Source organism: Sipha flava, unplaced genomic scaffold (genome assembly GCF_003268045.1).
Source record: "Sipha flava isolate LNK unplaced genomic scaffold, YSA_version1 162_pilon_pilon, whole genome shotgun sequence".
Lineage (NCBI taxonomy): Eukaryota > Metazoa > Arthropoda > Insecta > Hemiptera > Aphididae > Sipha > Sipha flava.
Genome location: NW_020271810.1, coordinates 329,970 through 342,803, shown reverse-complemented (window position 1 = coordinate 342,803; position 12,834 = coordinate 329,970). Strand labels below are relative to the sequence as shown.

Here is a 12,834-nt window from a genome sequence, read left to right as displayed (position 1 = left end):
TATTGTACAATAATGCAAAAACAATTCCTCGATAGGTTAAATAAAAAATGAAAAATAAAATACGAATATTTATGTAATGAGAAACACACGTTTAGTATTTTGAAATAATGAAAAATTATACTTTGCGAACAATGATGCATGAGGATTATTTATTAACTATATTAACTATGTATTAACTATGTTCATTGGTTAAGTTAAACATTAAAAAAAAAAAAAGATCGTTAAAAAGTAAAAAATGAATATTGTAATCAAATAATAGCTAACCGAGAAATACGATTACAACTTACAGGGTAAGTCAAAAATACATTACTCTAACTACCCAAAATATTGCCTGTGATCTTGCTTGCTTCTTCGTGGGCCCGTCTGATGGCCTCCAGCGCCGGCCTTGCGTGAACGGGCGTGAAGGGCGCGTCGTCGTTGATTGGTCGCCTCGGTTGGATGTTACCGTAAGACGTGGCTATGCTCGTGCTCGGCGTGGGCGACGGAGGATTACTGTTGGGTACTTTAGGTTTGGCCGGACGCAGCGCCAACCGGAAACGACGGGCCATGTACGACCAGAAAAATCCTACTGCAAAATATTTTGAAATGATAAATCTTATATCTAGGACCAAGATTTATAAGCAATAAAAAATTGTATAATATGTATTTTATTTACCAAAATATACAAAGATATGCAAAAACAAATTTTTATTATTTCTAAAATTATTATTTATCATAATTTTTTTGTTATTACATTAAATATTAATTTATACTAATATAGTTTAAAAGTCGCACTAATGAAATGAAAAATGTCTGTACTATCTCACAATTTAAGTACTAATATCTGCATGAGCCAGACCATTTAAAATTAAATCCAGCCCGAGCTGGACTTTTATTAAACGAAACACAGACCTTGGGTCGGGTTTTTTCGAAATGTAAAAAACTTGTATAAAAATTAAATTTTAGTGATAAAACATTCATTAGGGTCTAGCCGGGCTTTGGAAATACATCTTTAAGTCTTTTGGTCCGTTTCAAAGCCAAACGTTCATATTGCCGATTGCAAAAATTCATACGTGCCCTCATCAGTTCGGCGTGTATAAACTTAAATAATGTAATTCGAAAACATCGCGGATGATACGTGTCTGTGAAACGGACCTTATTCGTCAGCAGAAAATCTGGGCCGGATCGGCCCTAACATTTTTTGCCTGTTCAGACCTCTAATAAGTACGTCGTTAACATTTAATCAATACATTATTTAATAATTTGATAATGTGTGGATAATCATATTGGTCGTCCAACCAAGATAAGATTATGTATGTAGTATATTTACGATGATTCGAAAAATAAACATTCTTTAATTAAATACCATTTAAATTTATTAGATATTATTAAAAAAAACAATATTATAAAAACTTGAAAATTCAAGTTTCAAAATTAACAAAATTAACAAGATTCTCAAATATCTATAATTATAATAAATATTATTTACATTATTATATTATTTTTGTATTATATTTAAAATATGCAAAAATAAAAAAAAAATATTAAAGTATACTGAAAATAAATTAATTTGGATATGCTAATAGATCATGTTAAATATAACGCTATTAAAATACATTATATCACATTAATAATGAATTGGTAAAAGATGAAAAAATGTATACGATTGACATGTGGTCAAGTGAGCATAGAAGGGGGAAAAAATAAGCACGGATAACTTTGTACGTATTACATGAGTACAAATAATTCAAAATAATTTAATAATACAAGTCATACAATTTTTTTTTCAAAAATTAACATCGCAAATATTTTTTTAAAAATAAAAAACTAATTAAGAATCTGACACCTATTTATTACACTCTTCGTATACGCCACCGTCGACTATGATTATTTAAATTTTGAAATATTTACATACAATCCTACTATTTTAAATTGTATATTTTAAGCTCTTAAACATTAAATAAAATATTAAACGTTTTCGTGATTATTTCTTGTGCGTCACATTTGAAATTAAGGTAGTGGTTCCAAACATCTTCTTTTCTACGCCCACTTTGTAGACTTTCAAAAATCTCGCGCCCTATCTTCTATAAATTTAAAAAAATCGATCATTTTTTTTGTGTACTATACAAATAAACTATATACAATAATGGGAACTAATCAATGACAATTGTATTTCGTAATAACTGCTTGGGCCTCCACAGCAATGTGTACACGCCCCCTAGTTTGGGAACCAGTATAATAAGGTAAAAGAGTTTCGTTATCTTCCTAACCCATTGAATTAATCAAGTATTTTTTTTTTCTTAACGAATATCAAGAAATTAGATATAACGCTTTCCGAAAAACAAATCCATAGATATCGAACCGAATAATTACGAAAATAATAATAAAAAAAAAAAAGTAAACCATACTCACCACCACCTTTTTGCGCCGTCGTCGAATCGTTGTCGCTCACGGTAGGCTTACGTTTTTTGTCGCTAAAGATGACTAAACTCGCAGAACTGACGACCTCAGTCGGCGGTGACGTGGGATCAGCATACGAGGGCATCGTCTGCATCGGAGTCTGGTAGAAACTCGGTGGACTGTCCAATATCGATCCGACGGGTGTCTCGATGCCGGTCGGCTCTACTGGGGTCATCGTGGATGGCGTGCACGGCGGCGATGAAGGCCCGGACGGTGCAGACACAGACTGGATAAGTTGTAACGAACACGACGGTGGTGATGGTAACTGAGGAGAAAACGGAGAAGGCAACTGGGATGGCTGCAACTGAGACAACGTCAGTGGAGGCGGAAACGATGACGACGGAGACAGAAGCGACGTCGACGGAAACGACGATGACGGAGACAGAAGCGACGTCGATGGAGACAGAAGCGACGTCGACTGAGGCGCAAACGACGGCGACCGAGATGGACCCGACGATAATGTGGACACAGGTGGCTCAGAATCGGTTTGTGATTGTGTGATGGACGGACACGGCAGAGGCACCATCGGACTGCTTTCGGCCACCGGACGGAGGTTCTTTGCGAAAGACAGGCTAGACCGGTGAGCTTTCAGTATAGGCCTCGGTGGTACTACCGCATCGTTCAGTTGTTGTAGCTCCGGATCCTGTTTCTGTTGCTCTTGCAGTTCACGCAGTTGCAGTTGCCGATCTTGCTCCTGTTGCCGTTGCAGCTGTTCCTGTTCCTGCTGATGTTGTTGCCGTTGCAGTTGCTGGTCCTGCTCCTGTTGCCGTTGTAACTGTTCCAGTTGTTGTTGTCGCTGCTCCTGCTCTTTCTGCTGCTGCTGCTCCTGCTCTTGCTGCTGCTGCTGCTGCTTCTGCTTTTGTTGTTGCTGCTGGTGTAGCTGCTGATTCTGGTCCAACATTCGTAGACCGACAGCAGGTTGGACGGGGTCGACGGAGGAAGCGTGCCGTCTCTTCCGATTGTTGACCACGCCGACGTTGGTGGCCACGCGAATATTTCCGACGGTCTTCAACCGACACCGGCGCCTGATCATCGTGGGCGGTGCCGCCATCGGAATGGTGATGTGTGCGCGATATTCGTGTTCCACTCGGTGCTTGGCGCAGCAGAACACCCGCCAGCAGGTCGGGCACCGTACGTGCCGCATATGCTGTAAACGCGAACGCGAACCGATCAGAACACATCGTTTCAACGCGGCAGAAGAAGAAAATATGACAATTACGACAATAACGAAACCCGATGATTACTATTTGTTACGCATTCCATTACCACTCAAATGCACGGAAGTTATGTAATGAATTACCAACTTTATATATGATCATAGAAGAAAACAGTTTTATAATACTATATCTGCCATTTTCGTGTTCATTCATTCTTAAAATTTCACCTTTTTCGATATCTATCCGCGGTCAAGATGAAAATGTTCCGTCTTCAATCAATCGGAATAATGAACACCCGTCCCTACAACGTAATCGCGGAAATAACTAGGCATAAATAATTTTAACCGCGTCCATAACTTAACTTTAATTTAATAACTGTTCCTATGCACTATACTTCACTATATTTGTACACAATGCCCTAGAGCGTTTATAATTCAAAATACAAAAATATGTCCACGAGCCGACATAATATCTTAATGTCACGAGTTGAGTTCCATGACTTTCATTAAATGTGCAAAAGACGCGCAAAAAAAAAATATCTTACCAAAAAGTTTTAAACTTCTTATTATTATTAGTAAAACGTTGTACAGTTATTATAAGTTACTATAAGTATAACAATTATTTATTACTACTTAAGGTTCAAATTTCCAAGGCAGGACGAAATTTCCCGAGCAATGTTTACATTGCTCGTAACATGTATACAAATTTTAGTACTGATTATTAAAATACATTATTGCCGTGTCCTATGAAAACACAGCAAGTACGTAATTGCGACCAATGCCTACGATTTCGTATCACATTTTTCATTCTGTTTTACGACGATCATACAGCATATGTAAACATGACTAATACAAACTTGTGTCTTGCGACTAGTGATACAAAATTTGTATTTTTTATAGTAATAGCAATAGTGGTTATCTGTATTGATGTTCGGAGATTTTATAATTTCTTAAATTATTACTTTAATTTTAAATTACCATATTATTTTACTTAGTAACATAAAGAAATTAGAATTAAATTGTATTTTAAAAATATACATATTTAATAAGTTATAATAATGTGTGCATCCTATTCTCTTTCACAAATTATTCTATATTTCTTATCACACAATAATTTTTTTTTTGTTCGTGTTCACAGTTTCATGACAACAATATGTTATTAAATGTAAGTATCGAATAATGATTAAAATATTTTAAATATTAATTTTTAATTTAAAAACATACATTTGAATATTGTTTTGTGTTTTAATTAAATGCTTATGGCAAACACAACTAAAAACAATTTTATTTTTAAATTTGTACGACTAAACGCATATAAAAAATCATACTTGTCGTTTCTTGTAAGTCATTTCCGTTTGTTTAGGGTGTTTTATTCATTTTTAGAATCAAACCTGTCGTTTCGTACGATTTTCATATTTGTTGTGCTTACATAAGACACGGTGTAATAATAAAGAATTTTGATGTATGTAATTTAAATTAAAAGATTTCATTAGTTATCAAAGAAAATATGTAATATTCCAACGAGTATATCGTTGTATAATTAATAGGTCGGTCACTTGGTATCATGTACAACTTAAGTGTATTAGTGAAAGTGACTAAAAATTAATAATTTATCAACTATATTATAATTACATATTATGTATAGGCAAGAAGACATTTATTAATAGAGCTAGGATTTATATGCAATTAAAAATTGTATAATATGCATTTTATTTACCAAAATATGCAAAAATTAATTTTTTATTATTTCTAGAATTATTATTTATCATAACTTGTAATTATTATATTAATTAGTTTATACTAATATAGTTTATAAGTCGTACTAATGAAATAAAATATTTCTGTGCTGCCTCACAATATAAGTACTACCAACATGGGCCAGGCCCTTAAAATTTAAATCCAGGCCAAACCGGGTTTTTTTTTCTAACAAGACATGAACTCCTGGCCGGCCTTTTACATTTTTAAATCTATTACGGTCGGTTCAGGCCGGGTTCTTTTCAGAATGTAAGAAACTTGTACTTGATGTTTTTAAACTTACATTGTTTATTTTTATACGCGTCGATCACAAAAAACCCATATTCGCCCTCGTCAATTTGGCATGTATATACTTAAATAATCTAATTTTAAAACGTCACAAACGATACCTGTGGCTGTGAAACGGACTTTATACGTCAACAGAAAATGTGGACCGGGCCGAACCTAACATTTTTGGTTCCTGCAGACTTCTAATAAGTGCATCGTTAAATAATGTGTGGATAATTATATAGGTCGCCCTACCAAGATAAGATAATGTATATAGAATATTTACGACGGTTCGAAAAATAAAGTTAATTAAATAAATAACATTTAAAAATAACAGTATTTTAAAAACTTGAAAATTTAAGTTTCAAAATTAACAAAATTAACAAGATTCTCAAGTATCTATGAAATGAATAAGCAATTATATGTATTATGTTCAAAATATGCAAAAATATGAAAAAAAAAAATGTTTCTATGTAATCGACGTTAAACCAAATCGTGGATATACTGAAAACCGATTAATTTGGATTTAAAGAAAAAAAAACATGCAAATTCATATAAATCTTAGCATTGCTTATTACTAACATGATACAATTTACTTTGTTAATGTAAATGTTAAATCTAAATATAGACTCTTAATGAATAAACGTGAAATAATAAAAGTTGTTCAACTTACAAACAACAATTATTTACACAATTTCCTATAATTATCAAAAAATTACGTTTCTACGTGAACACGTCATAATAACGTCATTCAATATATTCTACACTACTGTTGTGCCAATCAAATATTTTGAAAATCATCAAATGAAAATTAATTTGACAAACAGATAAATATTGCCTAAAATTTAGTAAACTTGAAATAATAACACGGATCATGTAAAACCATTGAATATATTATAGAACATACTATTCCATAATCAATAATAAAACTACCTACTCGTAATCTACGTAATAATATCCAACTTCGACGACAGCACTGAAACACAGAGCAATAAATACGATAACGATAACACAAATGATTAACGAATGATAAAACTTGCCAACTAGAAAAATATTGATGAACATATAGATCTCCTTCAAGATTTAATTATATTGATGTATCATGATTTTATCATCATAACAATATTATTTATTACTATTATTGTTGATTATAATATTATTAATTATTAGGTATATTATCATGTATTATGAACAATTATTTTTTATTTACATGCACATGAACTGCGTCAAGAACCAAAAAAAATATGTTAACTATAAAATGTAACGTTCGCCATGCCTAATTGAATTCAAATAATTTACTTGTTTGGATCGAGTGCAATCTTAATGATTTCGAATGTACGACTTGTACGACCATATCTCATCAGAAACGTGTATAGCGAAATCAGAAACGTTGGTTTTTCAAGATAAAACGTGAAAACAATTAACAAGCTGGACGGACGATAAACTGTATCACAGATATCCGCGTAGTTCGTATAGGGACACATGTTACGACGGGAACGGTTTGACGAGGAGATTAAATGTGTCACGAGTGATGTGGATAATTCGTACTTTTGGACGGAAAACTGCATCAAACCTGGTTCGTTCTAACGTTCACCGTCGGTCGACGGTAAACCAATTTAAATATTCAACATTTTGCAATAACGTGCGCGCACAAAATAACTACGGAAATCGACCAACGATTGTTCAAATACGAACCTGGTCGGATTTAGGCAAGTGGGGTGGCTACAGATAATAAAAGCACTGGTAATTAACAGAAATACTTTTACTATCTGTGGCGATGGCTCCCGCCGGAATGGTCCTAAACCGAGCAAACGGTATGGTATAAGATGTCCACGTTATTCGTGCACGATTCGCGTCAACAATTCAATTTCGACTGATTTTTTGTGTCAAAAGCATTACCGCAGCAACATTAAGTCCTGTCATCCTTTTCCATCCCCCCATATTCCGACTCGCCTTATTGGTCAGACGTCGATTGGGTACCTTACGAACCCCGAGCACCGACTTTAATCAAATTGATCACGTACCATAGACATACTATCCATGTTGGGTGTGGCGGTCGCAGTATCGTTGTTTCTTCGATGAACGCGTTGATCAGAATTCTGGTTGTATAAAATAATAATGATAACATAAATAATAATATAGACCCGCGGCGGTCGTGTCACAACGAACGATCATAAAATAAGTAAATAATTGTCGTAAACGGCAGCGGCGGCGGACACGGTATGGTTTAGGGATGAAATCGTGAACTCGGAACAAATACACTCGAAAATCGGTTGCCGGGGAAAAACGGAAAACCACTTCGGTTAGTATTACAGTGTTCACCGCCGCAGTTTCAAGCCGACTCCGCGCACCGTCAGTCAGCAGTGAATGAATACGGCATTCGCACGCGCACGCATCGTCGTCACCGTCTCTCGGGTATTACCAGACGCGGCCGACGGCGAAAATAATCTCGATAACGCGTGTCGCAATGTTCACACGAACGATTTATCGAAGTAATAAATATCCGGTGCCCATCGCTGATACGACCGACATGCGGCGGAATTATAAATTCTTTTTCCCTTTCATTTTTCATATTATTATTATTAGTTTTCAACACTTCACGATATCATGAACGATCCAGTACACCTGTTTACAGGTTTTCTCCTACTTTACAGGCACCTACACCACCGCGCATCGCACGTACTCAATTCGCAGTAATTATCAATTGTTTGTAAAATTCAGCTGTTAAACTATCGCGAAAAAGACACTGTAATTGTAACGATCAAATTGAACACTTACACGTTTTTAATTTACTTAAATTAAATGGTCTTGTTTAAGACAGAGACTGGAACCTTAACGATTTTAAAGGTTTTACTTTCGGTTCGGTTCCAGTTCCTGGTATAAAAACATTAATTAGTTTTGAATACAGTAAATATGAAATTCAAGGTAAACAAATCTGAATAGTAAAATTATTAAAAAGTGTTCACAAAATTTAGTGATGTATTTCTTTTAGACCGCGACATATGTACGATTATATAATTTTTATATGTGCGATGAAGCAAAAAAAATAATTTTCAGTGTCGTACAGTTGGATATTTTTTTATAACTATCTTTATTTTTTAATTTTTAAATCTATATCTTTAGTAATATATGGAAAAAAATATAACTGACACTTTGTTTCACTAAGTGCAAAATATTTCCTTACCATATAATTTAGATTTTATCATCCGATATTATTTTTTTTAAGACTGTTAAAATTATTATTTTTATTATTGTACTTCAGATTAATTGTTACATGTACATGTTTAAATTTATTAAAATTATCACAGAAGAATTATTACTCGTACTTACATTATTAATTTTATATCCGGAAAGATTTATATACAACTGTTTTTTTTTTTATAATTATCTTAACGTAAATGTGCTTGTTTATCATAAGTCCATATATATTTATTTATTATCAATTTTATGTACTGCAGATGGTTTCGTTATTGATGGTGTAGATGATGTCTGGTTTTAATTAGAATATTGGTTATTATTTTTTCTAGAGCAAATTCGCGTTACTTTAACATGCATTCTGGAGTATTTCTGAGTAATTTTAAAATATTGATAGTATCAGAAGTTTTTAAGAGTGTCTCTGTTGGACAAGTGATACCAAATGTGTGTCAAGTGTTGACGTGATACATGCGTGTTCAACAAACAGTAATTTCTTATGTTTTATTAATTTTGTATTCCATTTACCTAGAACTGTTAACTAAAGACATATCATCAATAACGAAATTATGAACACAATCGAAAATCAGAAAAACTTTTGAATGTAAGCATTGACCTTGGTATGAAATGATTAATAAATGTTCATTTAAAGCTCGTTCGTTTAAAGTTTTAGCAGGCTTTCGTTGAATATTTACAAGGCGCAATTTTCTAAGTACAGAGCGGATCCTTTGTCGTATTTAACGTGACATTTTTATTGTATTAGACCAATGATTCTCAAACTGTGCTCCGTGGAGCCCTAGGGACTCCGTGGGCATATATTAATTATCTAAATTTAAATATTATTAAATTTCTTAGTTATTAAGAAAAAACACTGGTAACCTGAATTACACAATGAGTTATACGTTTTAGTGACACTAATTTTATTTACAACTAAGACTTCTGATAAAATTTGGTTATAATGACTTCATAACTTGGCTGGTATTTTCACAAAATTAAATGAAGTAAATTTATCAATAAAACTTAAAATGACCAAAGTTTTCATGGCAAATAACAAAATCCAAACTTTAAAAAAATGAAATTTTGAACTGTGTATTTTTCTCAATATGAAATATTAATAATTATTGTTGTCTTGAATATAAATTCCTGATTTTCGGGGCTCCGTACATTTTTTTTTGAAAACATAAGGATTTCGCGGACAAAAAAGTTTGAGAACCACTGTATTAGACGATATCTGATCTTAGTCACAACTTATAATTTATACATACATACTCTCAGCAACTGTATACAAAAAATATAACCACTCTTTTATTTTAATATATAACATTTTTATTGTTATATAAGTAAATCGTTCTTTTTTTTTTTACGATTAATAATTATGTACGATATTCAAATTGTCAATTGTAATATTTCACATTTGAATCATTGACACTACCAGTCATTGAGGGTATACATTTGTAAATTTTCCATCAAATTGATAACTGCAGTTAATTGTGTTGTCCGAATTTCTTAATTTTATTGTAAAATAAATATCACACGCAATGCTAGTTTTCCGTAAAATATTGCCGTCAGTTGGTGTATAAACTTCATGCATAAATCTAAACTAATATTTTTAGTCAGTTTATTTTTATTTTATTTCTTTGACATTTATTATTTTTCGTAGTTTTTTATATATATAACGGGTAGTGTTGTAATAAAATCGCAAAATTATTAAAATCGGCATGGTCACGTCACCCGTTTGCTTCCCCGAGTTAGGCCAACTGGTGCAGTATTATCGATTAGCCATAAATGCGTACATGACCCTTGTAACAAAAATATAAACTAAATCACCCCATACATTTGTTTGTTCAAGTTAGTCAATATAGTCAAATTTGGATATTATTAAAATTGTTGAAGAAAAAAAAAATGAAGGCCTCAATATAGTTAGTTATACTGTCTACATACGAGCATAGGTTATTTTAGCCTAGAAACCTTTCTCGCAGAGTTTAAAAAGTTGAATTGTATATTTCAACATAATCGCGATCGGCGACTGAATTCAACTAATTGCTTATCATATGAGTTCCTTGAAAATCATCACATTCATAAATAGTTGTTCTTATAGTGCTATTATACACGTACTGCCTATTTTTAATTAAATAATTTCATTTCAGGGAATATCTATACTGCACGTTAGATTTTATTACTTGAAATACTCAATTTTTTTAACACAATACATTTCCTAAAATAACTTGAACCGTTTATTAAAACGGTCAATAAATGAAATACGAGAAAATATTATCAATATTTATTTATATTTTACAGGAAATTATCCATAATGATACTGTATGATAATTTATCTATTAATTAATTTAATTATTCTTCTTAGAAATGCTGTAAAATAAATATATAACATAAATAAATGTACATTTTAAAAATTTGGTTATTCACAGATAAAAAAATACATTTAATTTTCTTACTGTATTCCTGAAGATTTTCAAAAATGTCTTAAAGCGCAGTACATCTTAATTTTATTTAATACATTAAATCATTATTCATTATTACATTAGTATATTATTTGTGTATCAAAAATAAAATAATAATTATAGTATAATAATAAAATCATATATGTGCAATATAAATGAAAAGAGCAAATATTTTATAATTTTTATTTCAATGGTAATTTTTAAAGAAAAAGCCTCTGTTTAAGGTATATGATAGGTACATGCCTTGCATACCTCTTGCACACGCCTATGTTAGTAATGATAAATTGATTTTGCCTACCAAGAGCACCGGAAGTTATGAGTTATTGCTTTATTTCATTATTGTGCTCCACCGAAAGTATTTAATTTGCCTACATAGTACATAATAACCAGTATAGGTTTTTAAGAACTCACTTTTTAAGAACTTAGGGTTGTACCAATTTAACTAAACCATCGCAACTGAAAATAATTAAAGCTTACCAATCGATCTCACTTCGTTTAATCATGTCCGCTCCTTGGTATATATCAAGTATTACTCTTCACACAGACCTTCGATTGAAAAGTTAGTTAAAACACACTACAAAATATTTCACTCCAAATTTTTTCTTCATCCTAATCCATTAATTGCTAGAAAACACACAGTTACAATTCCTGACAATCCCACTCGTTGTCCTTTGGTTATGAGTCGTCCTCATCGGTTGGTGTCACGCTATTTTAAATTAAAAACAATCCATGTCAAATTTCTAGCCGAAACATTTAAATGGTTTCATCACTAGATGGGATATCTTTCCTACTCATTTTCTTCAGGTCTATTATCGTTGCTTCGTTAACACATTTTCTAATTGTAATTTTTTTATACACATTTTTTTTATACTCACTTAACTTTTCGAGGTACACCAAGTCTATCGTAGTACGCACTATTTTTGGACTTACACGACCAGTGAATTAATACGTGAAAGAACGCACAAAAATCTTTTTTCCAATGGCATAATTTTTTAACCCTTTCAGTGTATTCATTCGGTGTGAAGTTGAACAAAATATTCGTTGAGCATTTATTATACTAAACATTTTATACGATACACTGTACAAGTATCATTCATTTGATAAATAATTTATATATAAGACATACCTATGTATGGTTAAACGGATATAGAAAATTGATTGGATTAAATTTTGTATTTTATAAAATACTTGCAATAGTGTGTGTCCGTGCTCATGTTTTGTAATATTTCCTTCATATCCGGATAGACAATACGCAGTACAGTGCGAGCGCACCCGATCTTGTTATCCGTTCGGCTTCGAATTTATTGCACAGGCGATTATAATTTTATGATACAGGTCGTCGTTTTACAATAATATTATCATTATAATCGTCATTGCCGATTCAAAGTTCGCCCGTGAGGCGAGTGTAGTGCGTTATCGCTACATTTCGTTTTTCTTGTTTCTCACTCGTGCATGTATGTACATAATACCATGTTATTATTACTATTAACATCATCATTATATAGATATCACGTAGTCGTATGTAGTGTGTACGTCAACCTGCGTCCGTCTGGCGTGTAAGCATAT

General features: G+C 32.5%; 1 protein-coding gene across 2 annotated transcripts; it reads right to left on the bottom strand.

Moving 5' to 3' along the window:
• Positions 1 to 224: 224 nt before the first annotated feature.
• On the bottom strand, positions 225 to 8,002 carry LOC112679469 (uncharacterized protein DDB_G0285291-like). 2 transcript variants are annotated; one of them, XM_025549281.1, is made up of 3 exons: positions 7,642 to 8,002; positions 2,392 to 3,586; positions 225 to 565 (listed from the first exon to the last, which is right to left on the bottom strand). In XM_025549281.1, exons 1-3 carry the CDS (start codon positions 7,657 to 7,659, stop codon positions 312 to 314), a joined length of 1,467 nt encoding a protein of 488 aa, XP_025405066.1. In that variant the 5' UTR covers positions 7,660 to 8,002; the 3' UTR covers positions 225 to 311. The 2 variants fall into 2 exon arrangements, with proteins under 2 accessions (XP_025405066.1, XP_025405065.1); XM_025549280.1 differs by having other exon boundaries at positions 225 to 568; positions 7,642 to 8,001.
• Positions 8,003 to 12,834: the final 4,832 nt, after the last annotated feature.